The sequence below is a fragment of the Canis lupus genome, chromosome 25, assembly GCF_011100685.1.
Source record: "Canis lupus familiaris isolate Mischka breed German Shepherd chromosome 25, alternate assembly UU_Cfam_GSD_1.0, whole genome shotgun sequence".
NCBI classification, from domain to species: domain Eukaryota; kingdom Metazoa; phylum Chordata; class Mammalia; order Carnivora; family Canidae; genus Canis; species Canis lupus.
The window spans coordinates 17,557,058-17,575,490 of record NC_049246.1 but is presented as its reverse complement, the minus strand read 5'-3'; the positions used below and the strand labels follow the sequence as shown (position 1 = coordinate 17,575,490).

Here is an 18,433-nt window from a genome sequence, read left to right as displayed (position 1 = left end):
ATTCTTCCAGAAGTTGTATTTGCTCACAGAGAGATAAATTCATATGTCTGCTGCTGTTTTGAATCTGAAGTTTTGCCAGTTGGTGCCGATAGTGATGAAAGGACTTTCTTCAGAGTTTTTTTTTTTTTTTCTTTTCAGATAAACAGTCCCAGTTTCTTTATTCATTTCAGATATAGTGTGTTTTTCTAAAATGACTGGTTTTCTACCTAACTAGTTGCCTGCCTAGTTTATAAATGAGTCCCTTAAAATGTGTACACAGTACTCCACTTTGTTTTGACTAGTGTTATCGTACAACAGAATCACTATATCCCTTTCTGTGGGCATCAAACCATGGTTCTAATCAAAGAACTCCTTCATCTGGGGAGGGGGGAAGCTTCCTCTCAATAAATGAACTGTTTATTTATCTGTAATTTACTGAGTAGTATATATTACTTATTTACTATTACTAAGTCTAACCTGAATTATCTTAAGGTTTACTAGGAGTACATATTAATTTTTCATGTTTTTACATTTTCAAAAGTATGATTATAATTGTGTCTTTGCAAGCTAGCAATTGAGTGAAATTTTGAACATTTATCAAACCTCAACCAGTTTAACATCTTCCACTAAATTAATGTTTTAACTCATCAAAAGTCATTGCTTTTGTCATATTAGACCTGAGATCAAACCAGACTAAGCGGTTCTACTCGAATACCATTTTACTTTTACCTAGGTGTATGGTTTTTCTAGAATATGTCTCTACTGGTAAATGATACCTTGTATTAGAAAAATGGTAGATTCACTTAAGAATTATTCACAAACTACTGTGAACTATGAAAATGAACATATTTACATTTATGTTAAAGATAGATTTTAGGAGATTTTTGGTGTGGATACTGATATAATGAAAGAAGGAATCTAAGTAGAAGACCCATTCTTTTACTGAGGTTCCAGATTTGCACTCACATATTGTTTTATCCAAGCTCAGCATTTTCCCCATGTTTATGAGATATCATTGACATATAATATATGCAGATGTAAGGTGTACAGTGTGGTGGTTTGAAATATATATCATAAAATGATTACCATAGTAAAGTTAGTTAACACCTCCATCTGCTCACATAATTATCTTTTTAAAATTGTGCTGCTAAGATTTTTTACTTAACTTTTTAAGTATATAATACAGCATTGTTAGTTATAGTCACCATTTTATACACTAAATCCTAAAACTTACTTATTCCTAAAAATTTCTGCCCTTTAACCAACATCTCCCTATCTCCCTTACCTCTCAGCCCCTGGTATCACCATTCTACTCTCTATTTCTATTTTAGGTTTTTCATATGAGTGAGAATATGCATTGTTTGTCTTTCTCTATCTGATTTATTTCACATAGCATAATGCCCTTGAAGTTCATTTATGCTGTGTCAAAAGGCAGCATTTCCTTTGTTTTATGGCTAAATAATACAACTTTGTGTGCATGTGTCTGTGTATGTCACATTTTCTTTGTCCATTATCTGTTCTGGACACTTAAATTGTTTACATTTCTTGGTTTTTGTGAATAATGCTATAATGAATGTGAGGTGCAAATATCTCTTTGATTTAGAGATTTCACTTCCTGCAGCTATATACCCAGATCTTATGGTAGTTCTCTTTTTAATTTTTTGAGAAACTTCCATACTGTTTTCCAGAGTGGCTACACCAGTTTATATTTCCACCTACAGTACACAAGAGCTCCTTTTTCTCCAACACTCACGTCTCATCATTTTGATAATATTACATTTGTAGGCCATTTGTAGGTCTTCTTAGGGAAAATTCCGGGGCACCTGGGTGGCTCATTGGTTGAACATCTGCCTTTGGTTCAGATTGTGCTGGGATCAAGTCCCCCATCGGGCTCCCTCTGGGGAACCTGCTTCTCCCTCTGCCTATGTCTCTGCCTTTCTCTTTGTGTCTCTCATGAGTAAATAAATAAAATCTTTTTTTAAAAAAAAGAACAGACTTTAAGGAATTCAGTGATACCATCAAGCGTAACAACCTTGGCATTATAGGGATCCCAGAAGCACAAGAGAGAGAACAGGAGGCAGAAATTGATTTAAACTAATAATGGCTGAAAACTTCCTGAATTTGGGGAAGGAAACAGAAATTCAGGTTCAGGAGGCACAAAGATTCCCCTACAAAATGAATCCAAGGAGGTCCGCACCAAGATACATAATAATTGAGGGAGGTTGTTTTTCATCTTATTGTTTAGAGTCTCACTTATTTCCTCTACTCTTATCCTAAGTCCAGTAAGTATCTTTTTGATCATTACTTTAAATTTTCTATCAGGCATGTTACATCTCTGTTTTTTTTTTTTTTAAGATTTTATTTATTTATTCATGAGAGAGAGAGAGAGAGAGAGGCAGAGACATAGGCAGAGGGAGAAGCAGGCTCCATGCAGTGAGCCTGACGTGGGATTTGATCCTGGGTCTCCAGGATCATGCCTTGGGCTGAAGGCAGGCACTTAACCGCTGAGCCACTCAGGAATCCCACATCTCTGTTTTATTTAGATCTCTTGCTGTGGTTTTGCCCTGTTCTTTGATTTGGGATACATTCTTCTGTCTCCTCAGTTTGTCTAACTCTCTGTGTCTGTGTATGTGTGTGTGTGTGTGTGTGTGTGTGTGTGTGTGTGTGTGTGTCAGGAAAGTCAGCTACATCCCCTGCTCTTCAGAGTACTAGCCTTATGAAGAAGAGGTCCTGCTGTGCAGTGTCCCCTGTTTACCAGAACCTGCAGCTTCAGAGTGTCTCCTGTGTATGGTGTGTGCACCCTGCTGCTGTGGCTCTGCTGCATTTGCCTCGAGTCAGGCATGGGTAGGGCTCTCTCTGCCTGTCGTGGGCTGTATTTATCCCTGTGGTTCAGTGGGCCAGTCCGCAGATGCCTTGGGCTTCAGTTGGGTTGGACCAGGCATTTGCCAGAGATACAGTAGCACCAGACTGCAGGGTGCTTGCCCTGTCTTGTCCCTGAGAAGCTTCCATTGGGGCTGCCATCTCACTGGTATGGTTATATTGCCCTCTTTCCATGGCAAGAGTTGCTTTTGGAATGGGACTTGCACACTGCCAGGCCTGTGGCACTGCCCTATATGGACTCTGGCCAGGAGTGTGTTGAAGACAGATCTGCTAATGCACATCACAGGCTGGTGGGGCTCCAGTACTGCCTCTGCAGGAGAGGCCCTGATGTACCTAGGCTAAGTAAGGCAGGCTGTCTGGAGGGGTGGACTGGTGGAAGCACAACAGGTGAGGATGGGGGCAATAGTGCTGACAAATTAGAAAGCAAGACCTGTAGGTAGACATGTCTTTATACTGGGGGGCAGGGGAGGAAAATGTCACCTGCCAGTTCCTTTATTCCTGGAGGAGTTCCCCAGGGATTTCTGTCCCTCTGTGATACACTCTGAGACTAGTAAATAACTTCCTCCCATATGTCCCAGGTACCTTTCAAACTGCTGTTTCTATGCTGTATTCCACAAGCTGTTTGTGGTGCTGTCTCCTTAAGGGTGGGTACTCAGTTTCCTCTTGTTCATAGGCTCTCCCAGAGCTAAGCCTGTTAATTTTTTTTTAATTCCAGATTTTAAATCCCACTGGTTGTTAAGAACTCATAAAATTCAGTCCCTCTGGTTCTCAAAGTCAGATGTTTAGGAAATTCATTTTTCCCAGGCCGGCTCCCCAGTATGAAGGTCTGTTTCTCTCCCCTCTCCAAGCCTGAAATCCCATTTAGTTCCCAATGGCAAATCTGCCCATTTTACCCTCTTCAGTGTGGCCTCTTCTCTACTTTTAGTTGTGGAATTTGTTCTGCCAGTCTTTGGGCTATTTTCTAGGTAATTTACACTAATGTGGGTGTTATGTATCCATGGGACAGGATGAGCCTAGGGTCTTCCTACTTTGCCATCTTCCCCGGAAGTCCTACATTATTATTTTATTCATCATGGTGATCTGTGAGCAGTGATTACAACCTGCTGAAAGCTCAGATGATGATTGGCATTTTTTTTTTAAAAAAAACGTATTTTTCATTAAGTTATGTACATTTTTTTAGACATAATGCTATTTCACACTTCATGGACTACAGTGTAGTGTAAACTTTTATATGCACTAGGAAATCAAAAAATTCATTTGACTTATGGTTTTGCAATATTCACTTTATTGCAGGAGTCTGGAACTGAACCCACAGTATCTTCAAGATATGTTCATATGTGATTTACAAATATTTTCTCCTATTCTATGGGTTGCCTTTTCCTTCTTTCCTTTTCTTTTTTTTTTTTTTTTTTTTTTTTTTTGTAGTTTCTTTTGCTGTAAGAAACTTTTTAGTTTGATGTAGTCCCTCTTGTTTATTTTTTATACTGCTTCTGCTTTGGGTATCATATCTAAAAAATTGGTGCCAATATCCATGTCAAAGAACTTTTCACCTATGTTTTCTTCTAGTTCTCCAGTTTTCATTTCTGATTTATTTTCATCTTTCTTTTTTCCTTATATAGTCCAGCTAAAGATTTATCATTTTTTTCACTCTTTTAAGAAAATAATCAGCTCTTAATTTTGTTAATCTTTTCTATTGTTTTTGTAGTTTCTTTCATTTATTTCTGCTCTGATCTTTGTTACTTCTTTCTACTAATTTTTAACCTAGGTCTTTTTTTAGTTCCTTGAGATATTCAGTTAGGTTGTTTATGATTTTTTTTTTCTTAGCATAGGTACTTACTACTATAAACTTTTCTCTCAGAACTGCTTTTGCTGCATACTCTTAGTATGTTTTATTTCCATTTGTTTCAAGGTATTTTTTTAAATTTCCCTTTGATACCTTACTTGACCCACTGATTATTCAGGAGTGTTATTTTTAATTTCTGCATGTTGTGAATCTACTAATTTTTCTCTTATTATTGATTTCTAGTTTCATACCATTATTGGAAAAGATACTTAAGTATAATTTCAGTCTTCTTACACTTGCCATGTTTGTTTTGTGACCTAACATATAATCTATCCTGGGGAATTTCTTCTGTGTGCTTAAGAATGTGTATTTTGAGGTTGTTAGAGAAAATGTTTTATATACCCATTTGGTCTAACATATATTTCAAGTCCAGTGTTTTCTTACTGGTTTTTTGTCTGAACGATCTATTCATTGTTAAAAGTGGGGTACTGAAATCCCCAACTATTGTTGTATTGCTGCCTACTTCTCTCACATCTGTTAATATTTGCTTAATTAAGTGCTGTGATACTGAATCCATATATATATTATTCTATCTTTTTGATGAAAGATCTCTTTATCATTAAATAATGACCTTCTTTGTCTTTTGTGACAGTTTTGACTTAAGACCAATTTAATCTAATATAGGTATAGCTCTTGGTTTTTTCTTTTTAAGGACTATTTCTTTCCCTTCACTTTGAGCCTGTGTGTCTCCTTAAAGCTGAAATGAGTCTCTTGTATAGTTGGGACTTGTTTTTCATGTATTCAGACACTCTCTGCTTTTGATTAGAGAATTTAATCCAATTACATTTAAAGTAATTATTGATAGGTAAGAATATTGATAGGTGATTATTAAGTTTAATAATTATTAACTTAATAATTGAATACTTGTTTAATAATATTAATAATTACCGACAGGTACTAATGTCATCTTATTATTTTCTGGCTGTTTTGTAGTTCTCTTGTTTTTTCTTTTGCTGTTTTTCTTTTTTTGAATTGATGATTTTCTCATAGTGGTATGCTTTCTCTTCTCTCCATCTCTTGTGTATCTACTGTAGATTTTTGTTTACATAAAATATTTTGTTGTTATAATAGCCTCAAGTTAATGACAACTTCAGCTGCATACAAAAACTCTACTCTTACACTCCCTATAATTTTACCTCTTTTTATATTGTATGTGTATTTACCTTTTTAAATATTGTGTACTCACTAACATTATTGTAGCCATAGTTATTTTTAATACTTTTGTCCTTTATAGTTTTTAATTGAGTGATTAACACATCTTTGTATTATAATATTACAGTATTCCAAATTTGTTTAGTTAACTTTAACAATATATTTTCATATTACTGATTAGCATCCTTTCACTTCATCTTGAACTCCTTTCAGCATTTCTTATATGGCAGGTTTAGTGGTGATGAATTCCCTTAGCTTTTGTTTGGGGAAAGTCTCTTTCTTTCTTTTCTGAAAGAAAATTTTGCCAGGTTAAGTATTCTTGGTTGATAGCTTTTTTCTTTGGGCACTTTGAATAGATCATCCTACTCTCTTCTGGCCTACAGGGTTTCTGCTAAGAAATCTGCTAGTAGTTTCATAGGGGTTCCTTTATATGTGAGGAATTTTATTTTCTTGCTGATTTTAAAATTCTTTTATCTTTTATTTTTTAGAAGATTTTATTTATTTATTTGAGAGAGAGAAAGAGAGGGACAGAAAGCATGAGCAGGAGAAGGGGCAGAGGGAGAAGCAGGGAGCCCAGTGTGGAGCTGGATCCAGAACCTTGGGATTATGACCCAAGCCGAAGGCAGATGCCCAAATGACTGAGCCAGCCAGGGATTCCTCTCTTTTTATTTTATTTTATTTTATTTTATTTTATTTTATTTTATTTTATTTATTTTTTAAAGATTTATTTATTTATTTATGATAGACACACACACAGAGAGAGAGAGAGAGAGAGAGGCAGAGACACAGGCAGAGGGAGAAGCAGGCTCCATGCTGGGAGCCCGATGCAGGACTCGATCCCGGGACTCCAGGATCGCACCCTGGGCCAAAGGCAGGCGTCAAACTGCTGAGCAACCCAGGGATCCCCTTATCTTTTATTTTAGACATTATTTTGTTATAGTGTGTCTTGAAGATTGTTTTGTGTTGAAATTTTGGGGTTACCTGTTAGCTTCATAAACTTGAATGTCTAATTTCTCACCAGATTTGGGAAGTTCTCAACCATTATTCCTTTTTTTTTTTTTTTTTAAGATTTTATTTTTATTTATTCATGAGAGACCGAGAGAGAGAGAGAGAGATAGAGGGGCAGAGACACAGGCAGAGGGAGAAGCAGGCTCCATGCAGGGAGCCCAACATGGGACTTGATCCCAGGTCTCCAGGATTACACCCTGGGCTGAAGGCAGCGCTAGACCACTGAGCCACCCGGGCTGCCCTCAACCATTATTCCTTAAATAAGCTTTCTTCTCCTTTCTCTGTTTCTTCTCCTCGGACTCCAATAATGTATAAGTTGTTTCTTTTAATGCTGTCCCACAATTCACATAGGCTTCTTTCATTCTTTTATTTTTCTACTCTTCTGATGAGATAATTTCAAATGATGTGTCTAGTAATTCACTATATCTTTCTTTTGTTTGATCAAGTCTGTTGAAACTTTTTACAAGTTCTTCAGTTTAGTTGTGTTTTCAACTCTATGATTTCTGGTTTTTTTTGTGGTTTCTAGTTCTTTATGGAACTTCTCAATTTATTCATGTGTTATTTTTCTAGTTTCATTTAGTTATCTATTGTCTAAAGTTGACTAAACTTTTTAAAGAGGATTATTCTAAATTCTTTGTCAGACAATTCATATACTTCCCTTTTTTTAGCATCCTTAGAATTTCATTAGTTTCCCTTGGTGGTAATATATTTTATTGATTATTCATGATCCTTGTGTCTTTGTGTTGATATCTGTATATTTGAGAAAGTAGGCACCTGTTCCAGCCTTTACAGACTGGCTTTATCAGGCAAAGCCCTTCACCAATCAGCCTGTCCAGAGATTGTGGGTGGACCATCTGGTGAAGTCTTGAGTGGACAGGTCTAGTGCCTGGGTTAGTAGGTGGGCAAGCATACTACTTGAGTATGTGAGGATCAGCCTGACGCCTAGGCCACAGTGTGGACCTGAATCGTGAGTTCACTGGAGTGTGCTTGGTACTTGAATCTGTAGTGATGGGCTAGGGGACTTGGTCTGTGTAGGCAGACCTGGATCCTAGATTTCCAGGTACCAGCCAGGTATTGAGGACCACTAGGGTAGGCCTAGTATCTAGGTCCACAGAGGCTAGTTTGGTACTGAAACAGGCTGGGAGCCTGGTTTTGTGAGAGCCAATCTGTAGTCTGGAACTGCAGGAATTGGCCTGTAACCTGGAGCCCTCAGGGGATGGCATGGAGGTTGGATTTGCAGAGGACATTATGGCATTTGGATGGACCACGAACCTGGGTCCATGGGAGCTTGCTTGAACCTGGGGCCCTGGGGGCTGAACTGATAATTGAGATGGTTTGGAAGTTGGGGCTACAGTCATGGGAGCTTGCTGGGAACCTGGAGATTCTCTGAAACCACTGGAGCCTGCTTTGCCTGTCGGGCCAGGGACCTAGGTTTGTAGGAGCCACCAGTGGCCACTGGAGCCAACAGGCACTGGGACACCTGGGTGGCTCAGAGGTTGAGCGTCTGCCTTCAACTCAGGCTCAGGGCATGGTTCTGGAGACCCGGGATCTCATTCCACATCAGGTTCTCCGCAGGGAGCCTGCTTCTCCCTCTGCCGGTGTCTCTACCTCTCTCTCTGTGTCTCTCATGAATAAATATATAAAATCTTAAAAAAAAAAGTTCACTTTTCAAATCTGTAGTACAATACATTCCTCCTTTTAGGTCTTCTTAATTCCTTTCAAATATGTTTTAGTTTTAAGTCTAGAGAGCTGCATGCCTTTTTTTTTTTACATTTATTCCTACATGTGTGATGTTTTTGATGGATAGGGCATAGTTTTAAATTGTCACTTTCTAGTTGTGATTTTCTAGCATATAGACATATATTTGAATTTTAGATATTGATCTTTATCCATTGACCTTAATAAGTTTACTTATTAATTCAGATAGTCCTCTCTAGATTCTTTTGGATTATCTACGTACACATTTATGCCATTTGCAAATAATGACAGTTTTCTTGCTTTCTGCCCAATCTTTATGTTTCTTTTCATTTGTTTTCTTGCTTCTTTGCCCTGGCTTTGATGTCCAGTTCAGTCAGAATAGAAGTAGTGATAGAATAGGCATTTTTGTTTTATTCCTGATCTCACAGGGTAAAGCTTCCCACAGACTGTAATTAAATATGATGCTTGCTATAGGATTCTGTAAATAACTCTTTATCATATTAAGGAATGTGTCCTTTGTTTCTGGTTAGCTAAGAGTTTTTATGAAAATCCATCTATCAAAAACTCATAAGATTAATTTTTGAATATTAAATCATCTGGAATTAATTCTACTTGATGGTGATATGTTATCATTTTACAATATCACTAGATTTGATTTACTAATCTTTAGCATCCATATTAATAAGAAGGATGAAATTTTTATTCTAAGGATTTATTTTTTGAGGGAGAGAGAGAGAGTGAGCAAGTGCCAATAGGGGGGCAGAGGGAGAGAGAGAATTTTAAGCAGACCCCCAACTGAGCACGGAGCCTGGTAGGAGGCTTGATCCTGTGACCCCCAAGGTCATGAGACTTGGAGCAAGGGCTCCAAGAGAATGACCTAGAAACCACTGATACACCAATGCATTCAGCAAACATTTATTGAATGTCTACTAGATGTCAGATACTATATTTGGTACAGGGACAAAAAGAATAAACAAAATGTGGTTCATGCTCTTACAAGGTAGCAGACCAGCAAATTAATATCTGTGTAAGGAGTGTTATAAAGGGGGAATGCCTGGTGACTCAGTGGTTGAGTGGCTGCCTTCAGCTCAGGGCATGATCCTGGGGTCCTGGGATTGAGTCCCACATCGGGCTCCTCTTGGGGAACCTGCTTGTCCCTCTGCCTATGTCTCTGCCTCTCTCTCTTTGTCTCTGATGAATAAATAAATCAAGAACAATTATAAAGGAATATAAGAATGCAAGGGTAGTGAATCTAAACCAGTCTCATTAGCCATATCTATAGGCTACTTTGTTGGGGGTAGGGCTGGGGACAAAGGGCCATTCAAAGGGGTACTATGCAGGCAGGGCTTCCTGTCCTCTTTCCCTCCACAAGCAGAGAGACTGTTTTCTAAGTCAAGGATAAAATAAAAGATTCTACCTTAAGAAAAGGATCTTCTGCTATAATGTTTTAAAAATATTTGTCCAGGTCAGGGGTGCCTGGGTGGCTCAGTCCGTTAAGCATCCAACTCTTGATTTCAGCTCAGGTCTTGATCTCAGGGTAGTGAGATCAAGACCTGCATCGGGCTCCACATTCCATTGGGAGCCGGCTTGAGATTCTCCCTCTCCCTCTGCCCCTCCCCACCATGTTCATGCACTCTGTCAAATAAATAAATAAATCTTTAAAAAATATTTCTTTGTTGGGCAGCCTGGGTGGCTCAGCAGTTTAGCGCCACCATCAGCCCAGGGTGTGATCCTGGAGACCCGGGATCAAGTCCCACGTTGGGCTCCCTGCATGGAGCCTGCTTCTCCCTCTGCCTGTGTCTGTGCCAATCTCTCTCTCTCTCTCTCTCTCTCTCTCTCTCTCTCTCTCTTTCGGTTTCTCATGAATAAATAAATAAAGTCTTAAAAAATATGTATTTCTTTGTCTAAGCCAGTGGATTTTAAATATTTTTGAAACAGAACCTCAGTAAGAAATTTACATTGTTTACTGAAACAAGTTACATGAAACAACACTTGTCCTTATTAGGTATGATGCCCTTTGATATTTTTTCTCTTCTTTTTTTTAAGTAAGAGTCATGATTAACTACTGGTTTCAGTTGACCTCAATTTGAAGAAAAGTCTTGGTGCAGTGGGTTTTGGTATCAGAAAAATTGGGTTCAAATTCTTACTTGACAGTTTTCTGGGTGTGTGATTCAGATCTCTCACTCTCCTGTGTATAAAACAGAGATCATGCCTATCTTTCAGGGTTATTGTGAGGATCAAATGTGATAATGCTTATAAAGGAATTAGTGCAGTGCCTGATATATAGTTAAAAACAAATGTTCTGTGTGCGTTGGGGAACAGATCTATGATAGTCCATTCAAGTTGGACACAAAACTTAAATGTATTCTACAAGTTCTATTGAATTTTTTTCACCATCATAACATTTAAGATGAAAATATATAGAGAGAAATACTTTTGCCTGTTACAAATTGAAATTGTTTAGGAGTTAATTTAAAAAATGGGACTGATTTTATTTAAAATACCATAAATAATTAGAAGTGACAATAATCTAAAGAAAAGTTAGATAAGAAAATTAGTTTAGATCTGAAGAATTCAGTAACTTACTACCTGCATTGGAAGAAATCAAGTGCTTAACCTTAGATAGCACGAGGAGCACTAAAAATTTTTTTGAAAAATCATAAGGAAACCAACACAACATAAATATGCAGAGACAAAATAAAGTAGCTTTTTTTATGCTTTGCATTATAGGTGTGTTGAAGTTGTGAAAGCTTCTCAATATGTAGAGCTAGCAAATGATCTGGAAATAAACAAAGCAATTACATATTTGAGACAAAAGGACTTTAACCAAGTAAGTTTTTTAAAGTTTTAAATAAACTTTTATATGTTAACTGGTCAAAGCAATAATGTTGGGAAACTTTTTCTAGAATATAGTTATCTGTGATTATTCTGAAATTGAGTGATATTTTTACTTGTCTTAACATAATTTCCGATAATATAGTATTACTTTAATTTTGACCTGTTTGTCCTCATGTAAATACTTACCATGTAAAGCATGGTTCTTAAATTACTAAACCATATTCTAGTCTAAAGATCAATTTTCCCCCAGAGTTTTCTTTTTTTTTTTAAGATTTTATTTATTTATTCATGAGAGACACATAGAGAGAGAGAGAAAGAGAGGCAGAGACACAGGCAGAGGGAGAAGCAGGCTCCATGCAGGGAGCCCAACTCGGGACTTGATCCCAGGTCTCCAGGATCACACCCTGGGCCGAAGGTGGCGCTAAACCACTGAGCCACCAGGGCTGCCCTCCCCTAGTTTTCAAACTGTTCTCTAAAGCCCTAAGATTTTTTAGAATCAAGGAAGGCTAGGAGCCCATCTAGTAGCCTGATGCTTTCATCTGCTGTTCTCACCCGAGTAGCTTTCCTGTTACCTGTTTTGTATATTTGGTTTACTCATTAACATTGCATTGGGCATAAAAGGGTCCCATTGCTAAGCACAGTTTCAGAATCCTCCAGGATCTCTTGCTGGTACCACTGTTACCTTGCTACCTTGGGTCACAATGGAATGGGTGGGTACTCCACCTTCAGTAGTCTGTCTCAAATGAGACATAGTTGTAACAAGACATAGAACAGCTTTGAAAAGGAAGAATGGAAGTGGCAATAACAGAAGAGAATAAACAGAATAAAACTTGATATCCTGGTTATAAAGCCAATGATTAGTGTTATATGTGCACGCAATTAGAAAACTCAGCCCCTGGGAATGCCTGGGTGGTTCAGTGGTTGGGCATTTGCCTTCAGCTCAGGGTGTGATCCCGGAGTCCCCAGATCGAGTCCCTCATCAGGCTCCATGCATGGAGACTGCTTCTTCTGCCTATGTCTCTGCCTCTTGCTCACTCTCTCTCTCCCTCTTATCTTAATCTTAAATCTTAAAAAAAAAAACCAAAAAACTCAGCCCCTCCCACGTTTAGGCCCAGAGAGCAAGGGCCAGAGGACGCTATGTTATTTTTCCTGCATCCTATCCCAAGCCTACGTTTTCAGTTTTTCTTCTTACCTAGGGACCTTCTTTAGTCTGAGAGACAATAGAAATGACTCTTTCTAGAAGAGGGGGGAGATGCAGCCCCAGAGTTCATACAATCATTATATGATGCAGCCCCATAGACTGGTTCCATTGTGTATATGCATTTAGTATGCTTAACCTTTTTTTGGCATTTGTAAAGCCCTAGAAAGACTTTCAGAGTACCTTTATGTCGTGTCATTTGATCATCACACTCATGGTCATTTAAAATGCCAGTAATAACTCTATAACTGTTATAATGCTTTTTCCAGTGGAAGTGAAGTCAGACAAATTGGTCTTTATTATCTTTCCAAAGTCATCTATGCACAAAAAAAAAATTTTTATGTGTATGGTAAGTACTGGTATAGGTGACAAAATAGAGAAAACCATATTTGCCAGTTTGATACTATATTTTTAAATGGTCTTTTTAGAAAGATTTAACAATATATTACCATAGTTTATGTTTTAAAACTATCCATTAAAGGATAAACTATGACTTCTTCTTTTTAAAATTCATTTAACCCAGATCTTATTGTTTACTGCTTTCCTAGCTATCCTCATTTAAAATATCTTATGTTCCATTTGCATTTTCAAGATTTCAATTAGTTTACCTATGTCTAAAAATATAATTTCTGCTTTCTTTTCAACATTGCTGCTTTGACTTTGTGTTTCTTTTATTTGTATATTGTAAGTATGATGAGGTGGGTATAATACAACCTTAGTTGAAAGGAGCACTGTTAGGTTAAAAGGGATTGGGTTGACATGACTCCCAATGATCATTTGATAAGTACTACTTTGTTTACAATTCAAAGTAAAAGAGAAAAATATACACCTTCTTATATGAGGTTATAATTCTATGGCTAAGTAAAGATGCTGAAGTCTCAGAGTGTGAACCTTTGTGATGATAGTGTTTTGTAGTCACCTTTGTAATAGAGAAGGAATCCACTGAAAAGCCAAAGGTGGATGAAATGAAGTAGTGTGGTCTGAAGGCCAGTGATAGTGTATGGACAGATGCAGTGGAATGCAGAAACCAGTAGCTAGATGGCATAAGTCTGGAAAGAAACCCAAAATGGAGATATCTCTATTTTCATAATTGTTTGGAGGGGCAGGGGAGAAACACAACCCAAACTAAGAATGTTTTTTTCATTATTTGTTTTGCTATTATAACTGACTTTAATTTTATTAGGTGTACTTTTATCAGTTTCACTTGTAAATGAATTGATGTATAATATTTTATTTTTAAAAACCAAAATATTGGCTATGAATTCATTGAACATGTAAAGAACAGTTATGAGGGATGCCTGGGTGGTTCAGTGGATGGGCATCTACCTTTGGTTCAGGGTGTGATCCCTTAGTAGGGATCGAGTCCTGCATTGGGCTCCCCATGGGGAGCCAACTTAACCCTCTGCCTACGTCTCTGACTCTCTCTCTCTGTCTCTCATGAATAAATAAAATCTTAAAAAAAAAAAAAAACAGTTATGAAAGCAGCCCATCTCAAAGCTAGAAATCTTGAGACTGTTCTTTAGCTTTTCTAGAATAATTTATAGTTTTGAAAGTTAAAGTACAAAATATGTTTTATTCTCTCAGATATTTTTTGATTATTTTTTTAAAAATTTTTAGTGATTTTTAACAATAAAGTATTTTTTAATTAGTGTACATTGGGGTTTTTTTTTACATTTTTTAATTTAAATTCAGTTTGCCAACGTACAGTATAACACCCAGTACTCATCCCATCAAGTGCCCTCCTCAGTGCCCATCACCCAGTTATCCCATCCCCCTCCCTCAGATATTTTTAAATGAATGTTGCAAAGTTTGGGGTGCTTGGGTGCCTCAGTTGGTTGAGTGGCTGACTCTTGGTTTTTACTCAGGTTATAATCTCCATCTCCATGCCCAGCGGATCTGCTTGAGGGTTTTTCTCTCCCTCTCCCGTTGCCCCTCCCCTGACTCGTGCTCACTCTTTCTCTCTCTCTCTCTCTCTCTCAAATAAATAACTCTTTAAATGAATGTTGTTTTAAATTAACTCATAAATTTGTTGTGACACACTCTAATGGTAAAGATTAAAACATGTCAATTCTTATTCAAAGTGAAATGCAGTCTTATAAAACTTAGAGATTCAAAACAGCACTGACTTTTACATTAATAGCCATGGCGGTTATGTAAAGAGTCAATGAGATAACTTCTACAGGATGAATGAACAATGTAAGCAGCAATAATTTCTAAGGTATGTTTTAGGAACTTCTTGGCAATTCTGTCAGAGATCCTTCTAAGAAAGTAAGTGAGATAGAGAATCTCAAGAGTGAGCATATGATGTTGGGATCTTATTTTTTCCAGGGTTTACTTTGGCTAATGCCTAGAAACTTCCAATGGTTTTCTTTAAAATAAGCAAAAACCCTTGAAAAGAATAATTACTTATAACCAATATATGTAGAATCTAGTATTTTAAAATCTTTTATCTTAAAAAAAATTGAGTCAGTACACTTAATGGTTCTTCATTTGAGGTCCCTCATTTGAGGTCAAACACTTGCATGACACAGATTTGTTAGATATTTTCAATAGCAGCAGCTCTTGACCATTATAAAAGTTAATGCAGGGTTTTTGGTTGGACTCAACTCTCTCCAAGATCAGGAGGTGCCAAGAAGCCAAGCATTTTCTATTCAGTAAATGTATTTTGAAGGAAGGGAGGAAAACCCATTGCCTTTTTCTTTTTTTTCTTTTTTTTTTTTTTTTTTTTTCTGTTATTTCTCAGGCATTGCTGGTTTGAGTACTCAGGTTTCATACAAGGTGGTTGACCATCCCAAATGTCCTTTTTGGTTAGGATTATCTCAGACCTGCCAAATGGTTAAAAATGCACTTTCATTTCTCATGGTTTGAGAATATAATTATATTTGGACCTACTTAAGACAATTTTTTGTAATACTTTCAGAATTAGTTTCTGTCATCAGTTGTGGAAGATTCTTGACCATTCGTGTTTCTTGCTTCCCTGGAACTCCAGTTACATTTCTGTTAGACCTTTTCATTATGTTTCCATATATCTTTTATGTTCTTTCCAGAGACCTTTTCTTAGCTTCTTTTTTTGCTTTGCTTATTTAGTCTGAACATTTTCTGGAAGGTTGACATTCAGATTCTGATTGCCCTCAGTAGTTCTCCAGTGCCTTCAAAAGATATTTTTAATATCTTTTCTAATTGTTCTCTGTAGAATGGTCTTCTATAGGCTGGTCTCCGATAACCAGAAGCAGAAATTCTAGAATTATTTTATAAAGAGCAAATTTGATTGTGTTTCTTAGGTAAAAACTCACTGACACCCCATTATGCAAGATAAAAACTAAACTGTGAAAAAAAAATAAACTGTGTCATAAGACTCACAAGGCCCAATATTTACTACTCTCTCCAGCTAATATAGTCTGCTGTTAAACCCATCTGTTGTGTTCTTCACTTCAGTTATTTGTTCTTAGGGTTTTTAAAATTCTTTTTTTATAAATTTTAATTTTCAAATTAAATTCTCATTTTGTCATCTATTTCTTAAACATACTAATCTATCCCTTTGTGTCTTTCCCTTAGGCTCTAGATACACTGATCTTTACCCCAACCTTAAGACTGAATACTGACATATTACAATGGTAGTAACTTCCAGATATTTCATTTCTAGGCTGTAGAGACCTTAAAAATGTTTGAAAAAAAGGACAGTAGAGTGAAAAGTGCAGCTGCAACCAATCTCTCATTTCTGTATTATTTGGTAAGTCTGGGTTTTTTTTTAATAACTAAGACTTGATAATATGGTGTTTTTATGTTGCTAAATTTCTGCCTAAAGAGCATGCCTAGAGAGAGGTTCCAAAGAAGACTGGTGGAGATTGTTAGCAGAATGAGGTGTCTAGAGGGTCTGCTCATGACAAGTTCTGGGCCAGGCATCAAGTTTGTGGACATGAGGAAGAAGACTATCTCAGAAGTAGAAGGAAGGGAGAAAAATTATGGTAGTTAAGCATCACTCAAAGAATTATAGAATGTAGATCTGGAAGATGGGCTAGAGGGTTTTTGTTTTGTTTTGTTTATTTGAGAGGGAGCAGAGAGGAGGCAGAGGGAGAGAAAGAATCTTAAGCAGGCACACACACAGCAGCCCCCAACCCGGCAGTGTGGAGTCCCACATAGGGCCTGATGTCATGACTCTGAGATCATGACTTAAGCTGCAATCAAGAGTCGTATGCCTAACCAGCTAAGCCACCCAGGCATATGACTCTTGATTTTAGCTCAAGTGTTAGTAGTAAAGAAAGTAGTAAAGATTAAATGATTTAGGTACAGTGTCATCTATAAGAAACATACTTTGAGCATCTGCTGAATCCCAGTCATAGGGAATACCAAAAGCTTGGAAGCTCACTAAAGGGTGCTTTCTTAATTTGGAACAAAGGCGGCATGCAAGTAGCCTAAGGAAAGAAGAAAGGAAGGTTGGTTGAAAGTAGAGAACAATAAACGAATGTAGATAATGAGTGTTTCATAAATTCAGTAAAGGTAGGTAACATTTTGGGAGACTAAAGGAATGAATAAAAGCACAGAGGCAGAAAAGCTGGGAGGGGATGTGTACATAAGGATCAGTATATTTAGTCAAACTATATTTCTAGTCCCCCTTGGAGCTCCTGATCTGTGTACCACTGAGAATTACTGCTGTGCTGAACTACTGTATGGTGGAAGGATGTTCTATCCCGTGTGTTGTGATGGAAAAGAGATGAAAACCACTGGTGAAGAATGCCTCCAGTATTTTAAGTCTGACAAAGAGTGGTACCAGGTGCAGGTTTAGAGGAGGCTGCAGATTAGGGGGAGAGTTGCTGAGTTTGTTTTTAATTATATTTTTACAATTTTCTTTGTAACAAATATATTTAAATAGAAAAGTCCAGGAACATGTGAAACTGATCTCAGATGGGAAGTTAGGGCTAGAGATAAAATTTGATGATGATTTCTGTAGAGATTAAGGCTTTGATAATAGCTATGGGCTATTTGTGTCTCCCTCCCCAACTAGATTCTTATATTGAAGCCCTGACCCCCAATGTAACTGTATGTAGAGGTAGGGACTTTGAGAGATAATTAGGATTAGATGAAGTCATGACAGGGGAGTACACTGCTGGAATTGGTGCCCTTCAGAGAAAAGGAAGAACCAGATCCCTCTCTTTGCTACATGAGGACACAGCAAGGAAGCCATCTGTGAACTAGGCAGTGGCTTTCACCAGACACCACATTTGCTGGCACCTTGATGTTGGATCTCCCAGCCTCTAGAACTATGACAACTAAATGTTTGCTATTTAAGCCAGTCTGTAGTATTTTGCTAACCTCCTGGACTAAGACTATAGAGGGTATCTCCAAGTGTAAGAGTGTAGCACAGAACGGAGAACGAACTTTGGGATTCTCATATATTAAAGATGCAAGAATAAGAATCAGATCAAGAAGACAGGGAAAAAGCTATAGTATGTTTGAAGTAAAGGAAGGCATGCAGAACAAGTATGTAACATTGAAATCAGAGAGGGGGTACACAAGAATGAAGGCTCAGAAAAGGCCACTTTTGCTGGTGAGACAGCAACTCTGAGCTGGAGATTATCTTGCATGAAGTTTACTGGGAAGATCTCTTTGGATCAACCCCTCAGGGAGAGGGGTTGGAAGCAGCATTGGGTGGAAAAGGAAATTGGGCTGTGATGCAGTCATCACAGGCCTTAGCCAACCCTAGGGGACCCCCTGAATTAGGATGGTCACTAGCACTCTCTCCCACTGGGGTGAGGGGGCTGTGTCTTTGTACCTCCACAGCAACCAGTCATCTGATACAACCTGCTCACCAGGAAGTGGGTGTGACTTTGGGCAAGGCA

General features: G+C 37.7%; 1 protein-coding gene across 7 annotated transcripts in view; it reads left to right on the top strand.

Annotated features, from left to right (window-relative positions):
- The window catches only part of IFT88 (intraflagellar transport 88), a 135,586-nt gene that overhangs the window by 53,108 nt on the left and 64,045 nt on the right, over positions 1 to 18,433 (top strand). For all 7 annotated transcript variants that reach the window (XM_038573513.1, XM_038573509.1, XM_038573508.1 and 4 more), the window contains exons 15-16: positions 11,291 to 11,390; positions 16,240 to 16,326. In XM_038573513.1, the coding sequence (XP_038429441.1) occupies positions 11,291 to 11,390; positions 16,240 to 16,326 (187 nt within the window). The remainder of the gene's footprint in view (positions 1 to 11,290; positions 11,391 to 16,239; positions 16,327 to 18,433) is intronic.